Raw genomic sequence first — 17,772 nt, 5'->3', positions numbered from 1 at the left:
CTCTATCTCTCCTCCTCTTTCTGTTCTACTCCCTCCCCTCTCTCTCCTCCTCCCCTCTCTGTTCCGTTATCTCCTCCTCCTCCCCCTGTCCCATTCTCTCCTCCTCCTCTCTCTGTTCCATTCTCTCTCCTCTCTCGCCTCTTCAGTCTCTGTTCTATTCTCTTCTCCTCTCTCAGTTCCATTTTCTCCTCCTCCTCTCCCTGTTCCATTCATTCTCTCTCTCTCTGTTCCATTGTCTTCTTCTCCTCCTTCATTTCCATTCTCTCTCCTCTCTCTCTCATTGTCCTCTCTCTGTTCATTTTCTCTCCTCCTCTTCTCTCTCTGTTCCATTCGCTCTTCCTCCTCCCTCTGTTCCATTGTCTCTCCTCTCTCTCTCTGTTCCATTTTATTTCTTCTTTCTCTGATTCATTCTTTCCTTCTCCTCTCTCTGTTCCATTCTCTTTTCCTCTTTTCCTTTCTTGGTTCCCTCTCTTTTTCTCTCGTTAGTCTCTTTCTTTGTTTCCCTGTTACAACAACAACAACTTGCACCTTTAACGTAGTAAAACTTTCCAAGGCACTTCACAGGAATGTTACCAAACAAAGTTTGACACCAAGCCACATAAGGAGATATATTACGACAGGTGACCAAATGCTTAGTCAAAGAGGTAGGTTGTAAGAAGTGTCTTAAAGGAGGGAGAGGTAGCGAGGCGGAGAAGCTTAGGGAGAGAATTCCAGAGCTTAGGGCCTAGGCAGCTGAAAGCACGGCCGCCAATGATGGAGCAATTAAAATTGAAGATGCACAAGAGACCAGAATTGGAGGAATGCAGAGATCTTGAAGGACTGGAGGAGGTTACAGAGATAGGGAGGGGCGAGGCCATGGAGGGATTTGAAAACAAGGATGAGAATTTTAAAATTGAGGAGTTGATGGACTGGGAGCCAATGTAGGTCAGCGAGCACAGGGGTGATGGGTGAACGGGACTTGGTGTGAGATAGGATATGGGTAGCAGAGTTTTGGATTAACTCAAGTTTATGGAGGGTGGAAGTTAGGAGGCCGCCCAAGGGGGCATTGGAATAGTCAAGTCTAGAGGTAACAAAGGCATGGATGAGGGTTTCAGCAGCAGATGAGCTGATGCAGGGGCGGAGCAGGGCAATGTTATGGAAGTGGAAGATGGCGGACCTTGTGATGGAATGGTTATGTGGTTGGAAGCGCATCTCAGAGTCAAATAGGACACAAAGGTTGTGAATGGTCTGGTTCAGCCTCAGACAGAGGCTGGGGGAGGGATGGAGTCGGTGGGGAGGGAACGGAGTTTGTGGTGGGCACCAAAGAAAATCTCTCTCTCTCTGTTGTTCTCTTTTTCCTTAGTTTTCCCTTCCCTCTGATTCTGTTATATTTCTCTTGCTCTCTCAATTAGGTAGCAACACATTGTTTCCATAGAAATGACTGACCCCTCTTAAGGTCGCCATGTTTAGTAACTCCATTCAATCCATTCCCAATAAGTTCGCTCTTTTAAAAAAAACTTTAAAAAATTGAAGTAGAAAAATCTCAAAACATTTTAAACAGGCCAATTAGGGAAATAATGAGAAATGTGTTTAATATTATTATTTAATTACATCTATTTTGTATTTTAAAAGTTAAATCCATATTGAGTGGAAGACAAGTTGCTTATTGGAGCCTAAATTCTAATCCGGATTTACAACAGCAATGGGCCTTTTAATGATTCAGAGTAAACGTCACTGAGGCTAAACTTTTAAAGCTGATTTTCAGAAACATCCGTCCTGACAGATTGGAGCCCGAATTTGTCCCAGAATCCCCGACTAGGAAAATTGAAATCAAACATTCATATTTTACAATATTTCTCCTTCTCTGTAGCAGACTCTAACAGAAGTGCCCAGATCGAGCCCTCCCGGGGTCTATGGACAGAACATTTCCTGCAGAAAGTCACAAGGGACGATCTTTCCATTGGGATTTCTTCCTAATATCACACGGCGGACTCTTTGTCACGGTACCAATTTCAAATACATTAATTGGCTTTTTTTTGATATTATTTGGAAATTATTATAAAAGGTAGAAAAACGTGAAGATTTTACGCACCAATTGAGATGCTAAAGAGTTCAATGTGACAAGGATGTTTCGACTGATTAATGGCTTTTATTTTTATCTTTTAAAGAGGTTACATTACTGGATGTGTCATTTTATCGGACAATTCTGCAGTGTTCCTCTCCCCGATCAGAATTAAACCCAGCATTTGTCAGCATTCCCCTTACATTCAATCTGTAACCACAAAATGTACATTTTAAAGTAATTTTTAATTCGCAGGCGAGGTAGAAAGATAAAACAATTCTAGTTGTGCGTTGCTCAGTTTCTCAATGACCTGGGATTATTTTAATTGAATATATCATAATTTTCTGTGTGTGCACCTTCTTTCACCACTCGAAGTACCTCGAACATCAGGATCGCTTCACTGGAGAAACTATGAAGGAATCGGTTTGAGCGGAGCCTTGGGAGTTTATCCTTAACTCCTTGTAAATAAAATTAGGTCTAATTGAAACCAGGTCTGACTTGGATTAACTAACCATTGCGACAGTTCTGTTGGGTACGGTTAGTTTGAAACGACGGGACACAGAAAGATTATTTGTTTGTGAGAGAGAGGAAGGAAGATTCATACAGAACATTACAAAGGGGAAATAGAGGGGGGGGGGGAAATGAAGAAAAAGAATGAAAAGACAGCGTGTCTGTGGGAGAGAAAAGGAGTCAGACAGAGAGGAGAGAGATAAGAAGTCTTGGAAATAGAGAGAAAATCAGTTTAAAGCAAATTATTTAATGTAGTTACTATATGTTAGATATTTGAAAATTGGATTTTAATTGAGTAAACTGAGAACTTTTGACAAAAGCATCTTGACCCGATTAATCCTCAAATCATTTTTCAATGTGTTTCAAATACATTTCAATTCCTCATGTTTAAAACAAGTTTCCTCCAACACTTTCTACACACCCCGTCAGCGGTCGCTACAAACATCTCTCATCCACTTCTTCACGCCGAATATTTGTCTCGCTTATTAATTCTGAAAACGGCACGTTCATGTTTACACTCTCGCTTGTTGTTTATAAAAGACCGTAAATAACGAACAGAAATGACGGGCATTGGTTTATATTGGAGCTTTAAAGGCTGATATTTCCATAGCGCCCGACATGTAAAATAGTCACAATAAAAAGTAGAATTAAATGGAGAAAGTGTTTGGTGACAATTTTTTCCAGACTGTGCGGCTTTTCTCTTGGTTAAATCTAACTGCTGTGAACCGAGTCTGGACACACATTTCTCACCATCCCTTTAAATGAGTTTCCAATAATCGAACAGACAGCAACAGGCAGATAATTCCGAAAATATGAGTGAAATGACCAACTGTTTAATTCGGTTTCTTTAGATTTTTAGTAAGTTTAAGACAATAAGAATCCTGTTTTCAAAAATACAAGAAGGTTATTTGTTACATCCCAAAATTAGATATAATTCGCATGTTTTCCGTTTCGTATTAAAGGGTTGGGTGGATGGAAGTTTGTGACGTGCCGATTAATCAGAAAATTATTAAACATCATGTGCAGAAAAACAAAGACATGTCCCAAAGAAATTAACGTTCCATTATCAAATACAAAATAATAATAATTACAGCGAATACCATCCCAAATACAACAGAAATCCAACAGTTAAAATAAAAATTGATATTTAATATATTGCAGCTGGAATAAATTGATGCAAATTAATTACAAATAAAATTGAAGCATACTTTTTAAATTCTTAGTAATTATCACAATCGACGCTTAAATGGTTTACAATGTACACAAATGTATTGGATGATCTTTTTATAAAGAAATGTATACTTTTTTGTTTTAAATAAATTAACTTACATATTTTTCGAAGTGGTTTTATTGCGAGACGCCCGGAGCCCGGGTTTGAGATCGAATCGCCCGGAGCCCGGGTTTGAGATTGAATCGCCCGGAGCCCGGAGAACCGCTGCCTCCTTTCCATTGACAGATTTTTAAAATAGATCTTCCTTTATTTTGAGCTAAACGTGATTTGATCGATGTTAATAAGGTTTTATAATAATAAAAATAGCAAATCATTAACAATTCTTAAAATTGGATCCCAGGACAACAGAAACGGTTATCGGCCCCTTTAGTAGCCGAGAGCGGACCGCACATCCCATAATGAACACGTTTCAACTCTCACCAAAAAACAATTTAACTTTTCTGAAAATTTCTTTAATTTAAAATGGCTTTGTATTATTTTAAAACAAGGTGCCCTAAACCAAACCCAGCCCCACCCCGCGTTCTCCCTCTGGACCAATAAGCGGGGTTTGGGTCCATTTAGCTCTCGGAGTGTTTTATGCGGAATCCCCGGGCCAATGTTTACAGAGTAGGAACACGGCACTCACACCAAACCCACCATTGTCTCCATAATGTCTCCGATAAGATCACTCCCCTCGCCAACTCTCTGCTTTACATATTTAAAATCTATCTATTATCATTTTCTCACACAGTGCAGCTGGCTGTAACCACAGTCCGCATAGAATCGTAGAAAGATACACACAGAAAGAAGCTATTTGGCCCATCATGTCTGTGTTGGCTCTTTGAAAGAACTATCCAATTAGTTCCATTCCCCTGCCCTTTCCCTATAGGCCTGCAAACATGTTTCCCCTTCAAGTATTTATCCAATTTTCTTCTGACAGTTATTATTGAATCTGCTTCCACCGCCCTTTCAGGCAGCGCATTCCAGATCATCACAACTCGCTGCGTTAAAAAAAAATTCTCCCCATCTCCCCTCTGGTTCTTTTGCCAATGATATTAAATCTGTGTGCTCTGATTACTGACCCTTCTGCACAGAAAACAATTTCTCCTTATGTATCCTATCAACCTTTTATGACTTTGAACACCTCTATTAAATCTCCTCCTAACCTTCTCTGCTCTAAGAACATAAGAACATAAGAAATAGGAGCAGGAGTAGGCCATACGGCCCCTCAAGTCTGCTCTGCTATTTAATAAGATCACAGCTGATCTTCTACCTTGACTCCACTTTCTCACCCCATCTCCATTAAGAAGAACAATCCCAGCTTCTCTAGTATCTTCGCATAACTGAGGACCCACATCCCTGGTATCATTCTAGTAAATCTCCTTTGAGCTCTCTGTAAGGCCTTGACATCCTTCCTAAAATGTGATGCCCAGAATTGGATGCAATACTCCAGCTGGGGCCTAATCAGTGATTTGCAAAGGTTTAGCATAACTTCCTTGCTTTTGTACTCTAAGTTTAATCTAACAGCCATTACAGAGACATGGTGGCAAAGTGACCAAGATTGGGAACTAAATATTTCAGGGTACATGATGTTTAGAAAAGACAGGAAAAATGGAAAAGGAGGGGGTGTAGCCCTAATAGTAAAGGATGACATAAGGACAGTGGTGAGAAATGATCTTGGCTCAGAAGATCAGGAAGTGGAATCAGTCTGGGTGGAAACAAAAAATAACAAGGGGCAGAAAACACTGGTCGGAGTAGTTTATAGGCCCCCTATTAGTAGCTATACTATCGGACAGAGTATTAATCATGAAATAATAGGAACTTGTAACAAAGGTAATGCAATAATCATGGGGGGCTTTAATCTTCATATAGACTGGACAAATCAAATTGGCAAAAGTAGTTTGGAGGACGAGTTCATGAAATGCATTCAAGACTAGAGCAATATGTCATGGAACCAACCAGGGAATCATATATATGATAGAATTTCGCATTGAGTTTGAAAGTGACATACTTAAGTCTGAAACTAGAGTCTTAAACTTAAATACAACCAATTACGTAGGTATGAGGGGCGAGTTGGCGAAGGTAGACTGGGAAATTAAATTAAACGATATGATGGTTGAAAAGCAATGGCAAACATTTAAAGAAATATTTCAATATTCTCAACAAACATACATTCCATTGAGAAATAAAAACTCCACGGGAAAAGTGATCCACGCGTGGCTAACTAAAGAAGATAAGGAGAGTATTAAATTAAAAGAAGAGGCTTATAATGTTGCCAAGAAGAGTAGTAAGCCTGAGAATTGGAAGAGTTTTAGAAACCAGCAAAGGATGACCAAAAAATTGGTTGTGTCCTCCAAAAAATTGATAAAAAGGGAGAAAATAGAATATGAAAGTAAGCTAGCAAGAAAAATAATAACGGATTGTAAGAGCTTCTGCAACTATGTAAAAAGGAAGAGTAGCAAAAGTAAATGTTGGTCCCCTAGAGGCGGTGACACGGAACGACAGGACAGTTAGCCTGACATCTGTAGTGGGGAAAATGCTGGAATCTATTATTAAGGAAGTGGTAACAGGGCACTTAGAACATCATAACATGATTAGGCAGAGTCATGAAAGGGAAATCATGGATTTATGAAAGGGAAATCATGTTTGACAAGTTTATTGAGTTTTTTGAGGATGTAACTAGCAGCGTAGATAAAGGGGAACCAGTGGGATGTTGCATATTTGGATTTTCAAAAGGCATTCAATAAAAGGTTGTTACACAAGATAAGGGCTCATGGGGTTGGGGGTAACATATTAGCATGGATAGAGGATTGGTTAATGGGCAGAAAACAGAGTAGGGATAAACTGGTCATTTTCAGGTTTGCAGGCTGTAACTAGTGGGGTGCCACAAGGATCAGTGCTTGGGCCTCAGCTATTTACAATCTATATTAATGATTTAGATGAAGGGACCGAGTGTAATGTATCCAAGTTTGCTGATGATACAAAGCTAGGTGGGAAAGTAAGCTGTGAGGAGGACACAAAGAGTCTGCAATGGGATATAGACAGGTTAAGTGAGTGGGCGGGAAGGAGGCAGATGGAGTACAATGTAAGGAAATGTGAGGTTATTCACTTTGGTAGGAAGAATAGAAAAGCAGAATATTTTTTAAATGGTGAGAAACTAGTCAATGTTGGTGTCCAGAGAGACTTGGGTGCCATGGTACAAGAAACACAGAAAGTTAGCATGCAGGTACAGCAAGCAATTAGGAAGGCAAATGGCATGTTAGTCTTTATTGCAAGGGGGTTGGAGTATAAGAGTAAGGAAGTCTTACTACAATTGTACAGGGCTTTAGTGAGACCTCACGTGGAGTATTGCGTACAGTTTTGATCTCCTTATCTAAGGAAGGATTTACTTGCCTACAAGGCAGTGCAATGAAGGTTCACTAAATTAATTCCTGGGATGCGAGGGTTGTCTTATGAGGAGAGGTTGAGCAGAATGGGCCTATACTCTCTGGAGTTTAGAAGAATGAGAGGGGATCTCATTGAAACATATAAGGTTCTGAGGGGTCTTGACAAGGAGGTATTGCTGCAGTTATATAAGGTATTGGTGAGACCGCACCTGGAATACTGCATACAGTTTTGGTCTCCATACTTAAGAAAAGACATACTTGCTCTCGAGGCAGTACAAAGAAGGTTCACTCGGTTAATCCCGGGGATGAGGGGGCGGACATATGAGGAGAGGTTGAGTAGATTGGGACTCTACTCATTGGAGTTCAGAAGAATGAGAGGCGATCTTATTGAAACATATAAGATTGTGAAGGGTCTTGATCGGGTGGATGCAGTAAGGATGTTCCCAAAGATGGGTGAAACTAGAACTAGGGGGCATAATCTTAGAATAAGGGGCTGCTCTTTCAAAACTGAGATGAGGAGAAATTTCTTCACTCAGAGGGTGGTAGGTCTGTGGAATTTGCTGCCCCAGGAAGCTGTGGAAGCTACATCATTAGATAAATTTAAAACAGAAATAGACAGTTTCCTAGAAGTAAAGGGAATTAGGGGTTATGGGGAGCGGGCAGGAAATTGGACATGAAGCTGAGTTCGGATCGGTCAATGCCCTGTGGGTGGCGGAGAGGGCCCAGGGGCTATGTGGCCGGGTCCTGCTCCGACTTCTTGTGTTCTTTAGATTTGTGGTTGGGATCAGATCAGCCATGATCTTATTGAATGGCGGAGCAGGCTCGAGGGGCCGATTGGCCTACTCCTGCTCCAATTTCTTATGTTCTTATGTTCTTATGACAGGTTCGAGGCTGAGAGGTTGTTTCCCCCTGGCTAGAACTAGGGGGCATAGTCACAGGGTAAGGGGTTGGCCATGTAAGACTGAGATGAGGAGGCATTTTTTCACGCAGAGGATTGTGCATCTTTGGAATTCTCTACCCCAGAGGGCTGTGGATGCTCAGTCGTTGAATATATTCAAGGCTGAGATTGATACATTTTGGACTCTAGGGGAATCAAAGTATATGAGGATTGGGCAGGAAAGTGGAGTTGAGGTTGAAGATCAGCCATGATCTAATTGAATGGTGAAGCAGGCTCGAGGGGCCGTATGGCCTACTCCTCCTCCTCTTTCTTATGCTCTTATGTTCTTATGCCTTCATTTATAAAGTTAAAGATAGTGTGTGCCTTTTTAATAACCTTCTTAACTTGTCTTGCCACCTTCAAAGATTTGCATACATACACCCCCAGGTCTCTCTGTTCCTGCACCCCCTTTAAAATTGTACCATTTAGTTTATATTGCCTCTCCTCATTCTTCCTTCCAAAATGCATCTCTTCATACTTCGTTGTGTTAAATTTCATCTGAAATGTGTCTGCCCATTTCACCAGTCTGTCTATATCCTCCTGAAGTCTGCTGCTATCCTCCTCAAACTTTGAAATTATGTCCTGTATACCCAGGTCCAGGTCATTAATATATATCAAAAAGAGCAGTGTTCCTAATACGGACTCCTGGGCGGCGCCCCTGTATACTTCCCTCCAGCCTGATAAACAATAGTTTACAACTACTCTCTGCTTTGTCTCTTCGCCAATTCCATATCTACGCTTCAACAGTCCATTTAACCTTTATAATTAACATTCCCAGAGCGGAACATCATTAAATCACATTTTTCAGGAATAATTAATATTATTTAATTTTTTTCAATGTTGATTTGCTAAATAATATTATTTTAATACAATGATTTATAAAATCAGTCTGTTGTAAATAGAACAAGAAACCCCTCGGGATAATGTTTGTAGCAATTGTTTACATAAGTTAAATGTGGAACTTTAGCTCGAAGACCAAAAACTTAATGGTTTGAGCAAATGATTTGTCATCATGTGAATTTCTATAGTTCGGGCCTGTTACGCAATTTACTGGTCGGTACCGTAATGTTGCATAAAAAGATCTCAAGGCAGCGACAATGCCGGTTAACGAGCAGATCCAGCGAGAACAAATCACCCGCCCAGTTATAGTTGAAGACATTTTTCTTGGAAGTTTTGAATATTGGAACAGCAAGGATGATAAAATCGTTTGCATGCAAGAAAATGCGAGTTTGATGAAGCAGTGATGTGTTTCAAAGCATTCACGTCATTGAACAGCTGTGTTTAACAAATACAGAAAAAGTGTGATTTACAATTTTCATTAATTCCCCCCCTTAGACCTGATATAGAGACTAATAACTATTAAAATATTGACAATTAAAGCTTTACTTATAGTATTATATTAAATGTTTTATTCTGTAGTGTATCTGTTCTGGGCAAAATACACACAATATGGTTTTCTCTATTGTTCCCACTTATTCTCTTCCTATTGTTCTGAAGAAAGTGACTCACGATGATTCATTGGCACCTTCAGGCTTCAGGCTTTTGGGACCTTGCTCAATTTAACACTTTATTAAGTTTTGGCAGGCTAGCTGACAATAGGGAAGGACCTGAATATTACCCGAGTTCCCAGACAGACCAATCCTGCCTTGGACTGATACCACAGTGCAAGTGATCTGATGACGATACCAGTAGAATCCTGGCTGATTTTTCTTCTCCCTACAATTGGGGAGCATTTTTAGTACTCCCTACATTACACAATTTCAATCAGCCAACTTGGCACAGGTATAGATACTAGGTTTACAACCAATTCAAAAAAAAAACCCTTTAGGACAGTATAAATGTTATTTTAAAAAATCCTTTGCAGTAATCTTATTTTCCAAGACAAATTTTCTAAGACTGAGGCTAATCTTAAATTGGAGAAGTTTCAATACCTTTATTATAATTCCCCAAATCTAAATAGTAACACTCACTTTTTGTAACAAATTCCATAACGTGCCTATTATATCTCAACAACAACCTGCGTTTATATAGTGCCTTTAACGTAGTAAAGCATCCCAAGGCAGTTCACAGGAGCGATTATCAAACAAAATTTGACACTGAACCATATAAGGAGATATTAGGACAGCTGACCAAAAGCTTGGTCAAAGAGATAGGTTTTAAGGAGCGTCTTAAAGGAGGAGAGAGAGGTAGAGAAGTTTAGGGGGGGAATTGCAGAGCTTAGGGCCCAGGCAGCTGAAGGCACAGCCGCCAATGATGGGGTGAAGAAAATTGGGGATGCGCAAGAGGCCAGAACTGGAGGAGTGCAGAGATCTCGGAGGGTTGTTGGGCTGGAGGAGGTTACAGAGATAGGGAGGGACAAGGCCATAGAGGATTTGAAATCAAGGATGAGAATTTTAAAATCAAGATGTTACCAGACCAGGGGCCAATGTAAGTCAGTGAGCACAGGGGTGATGGGTGAACGGGACATGGTGTGAGTTAGGATATGGGCAGCAGAGTTTTGGATGAGTTCAAGTTTATGGAGAGTGTAAGATGGGAGGCCGGCTTGGAATAGTGGAGTCTAGAGGTAACAAAGGCATGAATGAGGGTTTCAGCAGCAGATGCGCTGAGGCAGGGGCGGAGACGGGTGATGTTGCGGAGGTGGAAGTAGGTGGTCTTGGTGATGGACTGGATATGGGGTTGGAAGCTTATCTCAGAGTCAAATAGGACGCCAAGGTGCGAACGGTCAGGTTCAGCCTCAGAAAGTGGCCAGGAGAGGGATAGAGTCAGTGGCTAGGGAATGGAGTTCATGGCTTCAAAGACAATGGCTTCGGTCTTCCCAATATTTAGTTGGAGGAAATTTCTGTTCATCCAATATTGGATGATCTAATACTCATCAAATCTCACAATGCAGTTAAGAGTAAATAAGTATTATATGCATTGTTATTACATTACTCAATTACAAGTATTTGATAAAACTAAAGACAAAATCCTTAAATTATATTTTCTCTGTAAAATGTTTCCCAAGTCAGTGTTTCTGGCCATCACATTGTTAAACAAATAATAAGTAATAACCAGTTACATCGTTTCAGCTTGGCTGCGCTGCACGTTCAATTCTAGAAACGACACATTTCTTTCTGGTATTTGAAATATCTAGGATTGTCTTTCCACCCAGTGTACAAATTGTTACAATACCTTCTATCAGAAATACTTTTTCTGGGTACCCCCCGATGGCTCATTTCATACACAGAACATCCAGATTGAAGGTCTCAGGAGTATGCCTCAGACTGATGAATGGCTACAAAACTAAGGCCACATCTGCAGCCTAAGGAGCAATTTTACCCAGAAACTTTTATTGAGAAATCACGATAAACGGTCAAGGCCGCCAGTACAGGACACCACCAAAGTTGCAATGAGTAAAAGAGAAAAGGTAAATGAGGTGATTTATTTTCAAATTAAAATGCTTTGACTAATCAAATATAATAATCTGGAAATATTTTCACCTATTTTGTGTAGGTAAAGCTTAGTATTTGCTAGCATTTTCATTGTTATTGGTTGACATCAAAACTATCAGGAAGATATTATTGCCGCCTGACTTGTCACGTGCACAGCGCTGAGTTTTTCAGTGAAAGGGTGAACGGTGCTGCTGGAACAAGACCCTCCAAAAGAAGTGACTTCCATGCGAATCTCCAACTCAGCATTGCTCCCGATGACAACATACACGGCAGAAGGGTCTTGTCACCAGAGGAGGAAGTGCCCATGAATGGCTCAGGTTACCCACAGAGATCAGAGGTCCAGTATTGGAAAATACTTTCCACAACCGTAACAATGGGAAGCAAGAGTTGCAACAATGGTTACAGACACACACCCTCTGTACACGGTCACTGGTTACAGACACACACCCTCTGTACACGGTCACTGGTTACAGACACACACCCTCTGTACACGGTCACTGGTTACAGACACACCCCCCCTGTACACGGTCACTGGTTACAGACACACACCCCCTGTACACGGTCACTGGTTACAGACACACACCCCCTGTACACGGTCACTGGTTACAGACACACACCCTCTGTACACGGTCACTGGTTACAGACACACACCCCCTGTACACGGTCACTGGTTACAGACACACCCCCCCTGTACACGGTCACTGGTTACAGACACACACACCCTGTACACGGTCACTGGTTACAGACACACACCCCCTGTACACGGTCACTGGTTACAGACACACACCCTCTGTACACGGTCACTGGTTACAGACACACACCCCCTGTACACGGTCACTGGTTACAGACACACACCCTCTGTACACGGTCACTGGTTACAGACACACACCCCCTGTACACGGTCACTGGTTACAGACACACACCCCCTGTACACGGTCACTGGTTACAGACACACACCCTCTGTACACGGTCACTGGTTACAGACACACACCCTCTGTACACGGTCACTGGTTACAGACACACACCCTCTGTCCACGGCCACTGGTTACAGACACACATTCTCTGTACACGATTACTGGATACAGAAACACATTCTCTGTACACGGTCACCGCATACAGACACTCACCCTCGGAGCTCACAGTCACTTCCCCATTTAGCGATTTGGACTGATGTCTCTCGACACTCTCCCGGTTCCCCGCTGGCAACCCCTGCTGACCATCACTGTTCCAGTAATCGCACGGAGGCTCCGACACGCTCCCGGTCCTGGAGAGGAAGCAGCCGCTTCGAGTGGCGATGATGCTGTGAAGTTTGTCACTGGGATAAAATGCCACTGGATTGGGCTCCGGCTCTGTGTGGCTCTGGCTCGGAGAGGCGCGGTACGGTGAACAGATCCGGGACTCCATGGTCAGCCCGGCACCGCTGTGCTGATGTTTCATAATAAACCTTGTTCTCTCTCTCCTCTCCCTCTCGCCCTATTACTGAGGTGGGCGGACTGTTTACTAAATAAGACAATAAGATCTTTAGGGACAGGAGGGTTCAGATATTTCTGACATAACCGCCTAAAAATCCAATCACGTGGAACACTCGCGGCCTCAATTAACCCTTTCACATCCCTGTGATCCTGGGCAACAGTCAATTCGAAAATGTCAAAAGTATTACGGTGCAAAGTGATTATCATGGAAGGAGTCTTTAATATTCAGGCATTTTATGGAAGAATTTTTTACTTTTTCCAGATTAGATACACAATCTCATTTTGAAAGTTCCCAGTGCAGTAAAGTTCCCAGTGCAGTAAAACCCTAATGAATACCCTGAGTAATAGATAGATAGATACTATTAGTTAGATAGAGAGGTGGATGGGATGCGCCTACACTTTAGATGGAATCACAATGGCCGAAAAATCAAATTTGCTACAAGCTATTGATTAATTCCAGTTCTATGAATGGTTTGGGTTATGGTGAATAACTGTATGTAACCAAAGCAGGCAGTTTCAATAGACTGAAATTATAATAAGTAAACGTAAAACCAACACATAAATAAATAAACAAACGAACAATTCATAGGAACATAGGAATAGGAGGAGGCCATTCAGCCCTTCGAGCCTGTTCCGCCATTCAGTGAGATCATGGCTGTTCTGTATCTTAACTCCATCTACCCGCCTTGGTTGGGTAACCATTAAAACCCTTGCCTAACAAAAATCTATCAATCTCAGTTTTGAAATTTTCATTTGAGCCTCAGCCTCAATAGCTTTTTGGGGGAGAGAGTTCCAGATTTCCACTCCCCTTTGTGTGAAGAAGTGCTTCCTGACATCACCCCTGAATGGTTATGCTCCTTTTAAGGTTCTGCTCCCTTGTTCTGGACTCCCCCACCAGAGGAAATCGTTTCTATTTATCCGATCAAATCCTTTAATCGTCTTAAACACCTCGATTAGATCATCCCCTTAACCTTCTATACTCAAAGGAATACAAGCCTAGTCTATACAACCTGTCCTCACAATTTAACCCTTTCATTCTGGTGAATCTGCGCTGTACCCCCACCAAGGCCAATATATCCATTCTGAGGTGCAGTGCCCAGAACTGAATGCAGCATCTCCAGATGGGGTCTAACCAGAGCTTTATATAAGTATAACATACCCTCCACCCCGTTGCATTCCAGCCCCCTTGAGATAAAGGCCAACATGTCAGTAGCCTTTTAAATTATTTTTGTACCTGTCACTAGCTTTTAGTGATTTCTGTACTCGGACCTCTAAATCACTCTGCTCCTCTCCAGTTCCTAGCTTCTCACCATTTAGAAAATACTCTGAACTAACTTTCTTAGGTCCAAAGTGGATAACCTCACACTTCCCCGCATTGAACTCCATCTGCCACAGTTTTGTCCACTCGCTGAATCTATCAATGTCCCTTTGCAACTTTCTGCTCCCATCTACATTATTTACTGTGCCACCTAACTTGTTGTTGTCAGCAAACTTAGATGTACAGCTCTCTATTAGAAATATAGGAACAGGAGTGGGCCATTTAGCACCTCTAGCCTGTTTTGCCATTCAATGACATCATGGCTGATCTGTGACCTAACTCCATATACCTGCCTCCCATACATTCCATCATCTAAGTAATTTATAAAAAGACCGAAAAGCTGAGTCCCCAGTACAGATCCCTGGGGGGTCACCACTCGTCACATTCTCCCGATTGGATTACATGCCCATTATTCCTACTCTCTGTCTCCTACCTTCTAACTAATTCCCTATTCAAGACAATAGGAACCCACCAACCAACAAATCAAATAATCATGTTTCCCCTCCACTTGCGTTAAAAATGTGATTTGGGGCTCTGGCAAATTCACTTTTGGGATTAATTGCAATGGACAAGTTTGGCCCTGACTAGGAGTAGAAGCGAGGTCACTTCACCCAACATAGTGACAAAGGCCCAGATTACAAGCTCTGACCCGTTCTGGGGTTCTGCCTGTCCATTCTCTCCTATTTACAAATAACTTTAAGAACTGAACTCAGCGACATATTTGTGAACACAGCTCAATAAATAATTTATTAACATAGACAATTAGTATTTTGGCCAGAATTTATATTTGTTTATTTGCATGAAAAAGCAAAGATCCAGTTTGGTTGTTTTTAGTACACAATATTTGATAGTTTCTGACCGGCTGTATGTGGTTTAACTCTTTCAGTACGGAGTCTCATTCGTCGCTTTCCAAATAGGTTGATCTTGTATCACAACACTGGAAATACAGTAAAATCTGCTCCAACCGGTGCCTGATGGCTGCAGATATTCAAAATAAAGTGAATCTAATCGCAGCCGATAGGTGATCGGTTTAAACAAAGAGTCGCTGGACTGACAATCAGGCAGCGTATTGTGAACAGGTTAAACGGTGTTGTAGGTTAATGTTACATTCATGTTCGCGATTTTAGCGCGTAAACTAAATTAAAGCCACTCCAGGGTGAAACTCATTTATTAAAAAAATCCCCGCAGGGAAATGTAGAACCAAAATCAAACCCGCGTCAGCAATTCTGTGAGTTAAAAACAATTATTGAATATGTTCTTAAAAAGTGAAACTCTGCTTAATGTAATGACTGTGGCCACCGGAATCGCCAACACTGAAAAAAAATGGTTTATTGGGTAATAAGCAGAGAAAAAGTAGCGAATTATATTAAAGGAAATGCGTTGTCCATCAGTAAAAGAAAGAATCGGAGCACGGGATGTGTAAACCTTGTAAAAAGACCATGTTATAAAACGGGATTAGATTTATACAAACAGGGTGAACCAGAGCGATAAAGAATGTAACCTCTCCCTATCACGGAGACAAGGACAAACTTCAAAGCCTGTCACGGTTTACAGTCAACCGGAGATGTATTCAGTGTCTCTGCTCATTATTTTCCTTTGTATAGTATATTCCAACCATTGGATTTTAATTGTAATGAATCTCTCATCTAAGTAACAATCGACTGATTTACACCCAACTTTCGTGTTTTTCTTTTAAAGTAAAAGAGACATAATTATATTTTATGGATTCATATATATTGATTGTTGGGAATATTCTGATCTGCTGCTGTTACCAGGCTGCGAATATCTGCCGTCTCTCTGGCTCGCTCTCTGTCTGTCTGTCTGTCTCTCTCCGTATTAAACAGACTGCAAACATCTGCCTTATCTCTGTCTCTCTCTCTCTGTCAGACTCTCTTTCACTCTGTCTCTCTCTCTCTCTGTGTCTCTCTCACTCTGTTTGTCTGTCTTTGTCTGCATTAAACCAGACTGCGAATATCTGCCTTCTCTCTGCCTCTGTCTGTCTGTCTCTCTCTGTCTCCCTCTTTGTCTCTGTCTCTGTCTCTCTGTCTGTCTGTCTATCTCTCCCTGTCTCTCTGTATTAAACCGAGCTGCACAGGCCCAGAAATCCACGGTCCCTCATTCCAGTTCGACCTGATTCATCTCGCACCCATTAACACCTCGATTGTCATTCTTTAAACTGATTTTACCAGTTAAAAGATTTGAAGATTTAAATTTCCAAAATATTTTTTACAGGCAAATGATTTATTAATATTTTAAAATATTTGATTAAAGTTGCAGATTTTTTTTTTGGGGGGGGAGGGGGGTTGTAGATCACAGGGAGTCACGTAACCAGGAAGGATTTATTTTTTCTCCGAGGTTTAACATGCCTCATGAAACTTTGGACCAGAGTTTGTGATATTTAATCAATATTATTGTAAACTATAAATGATTATGAATAAGATAGGCCAGACATTTTCATTGTAAAAAATTCGTGTTTTAGTATTGAAATAAATTAGGACTATGGATTTCTTTATAGATATTTCGCTCTTAATGTTAAATATGTATTACAGAAACGGAGTTACAGTGACAAGCTAATCTATAAACGTCTTTAACTGTTAAATGGTCCTTTCCTTCATATCTACAGAAATATGTCAGCAATTTATTTGGGGGCGAGGAAGAGACAGGACATGACTTAGTTTTAACTTTAAAAATCGCTGCTGAATTTGGTGAGAAAGAAATGCTTTCCGGTTTCACAGATTTCCGGTTTCACAACCAAGGGTTGAGATTCGAGGAACGTAACTTTAACGTGAATGAGAGGGTTGAACGGAAGCTACAGTCCGGATTATTAAACTACCTCGAACACCAATATAAATATTACCAATCAATATCCCTTCAGCATATTGTGACGGTTTAAAATTAGCTGCTAAATCTTGATAATTAAATTTTACTTTTTAAAATGCAATTCATTCCAGAACTCTAACTTAACTTGCGAGGGAGGATAGAGAAAATCACCAGGAATGTTCAAAATGTAGATGAACGCTAAAGTGAGAGAGTTCAAGGAACAGAGGGACAAGCTTCGAGGACTGAAGGGCATTTTCTCGTCCTTGATTTTTCTTATGTTTTTATCAAACTAACTTTTATTTAATATCGCGTATTGGATGATTGGCTATGATTGTGTACTGCATAAACTGATAGATTAATATCTTAAACAATATTTAATCTGGGACATTTTAAAGAACAATTATGTTCCTTGTTAAATAAATGTCTTGCTTCACGTCACCTGACGTATAAACGGTTTTCAATTAAATATACACACAATTTACTTGAAAATGAGCTGAAAATGAGAGTCTACTGCGTCTGTTACAAGAAGCCGCCGCCAGAAAACTCTAGTCAGTAACTTCATCCGTTCTTATGTTCACTGGGGTTTTATGTCAGAAATACGCTCTAAATACTAAATTATAATTATTACAATTCTATTGATGACTGAG

The 17,772-nt window shown here is 40.9% G+C and overlaps 1 protein-coding gene across 2 annotated transcripts in view; it reads right to left on the bottom strand.

Annotated features, from left to right (window-relative positions):
- The window catches only part of alx3 (ALX homeobox 3), a 54,912-nt gene extending 41,904 nt beyond the window's left edge, over nucleotides 1-13,008 (bottom strand). For both annotated transcript variants that reach the window (XM_068007879.1, XM_068007881.1), the window contains exon 1: nucleotides 12,643-13,008. In XM_068007879.1, coding sequence (XP_067863980.1) covers nucleotides 12,643-12,952 — 310 coding nt within the window. In that variant the 5' untranslated portion in view covers nucleotides 12,953-13,008. The remainder of the gene's footprint in view (nucleotides 1-12,642) is intronic.
- Nucleotides 13,009-17,772: the final 4,764 nt, after the last annotated feature.

The sequence above is a fragment of the Heptranchias perlo genome, chromosome 27 (genome assembly GCF_035084215.1).
Source record: "Heptranchias perlo isolate sHepPer1 chromosome 27, sHepPer1.hap1, whole genome shotgun sequence".
NCBI classification, from domain to species: Eukaryota; Metazoa; Chordata; class Chondrichthyes; order Hexanchiformes; family Hexanchidae; genus Heptranchias; species Heptranchias perlo.
This window is presented reverse-complemented; position numbering and strand designations above follow the sequence as displayed.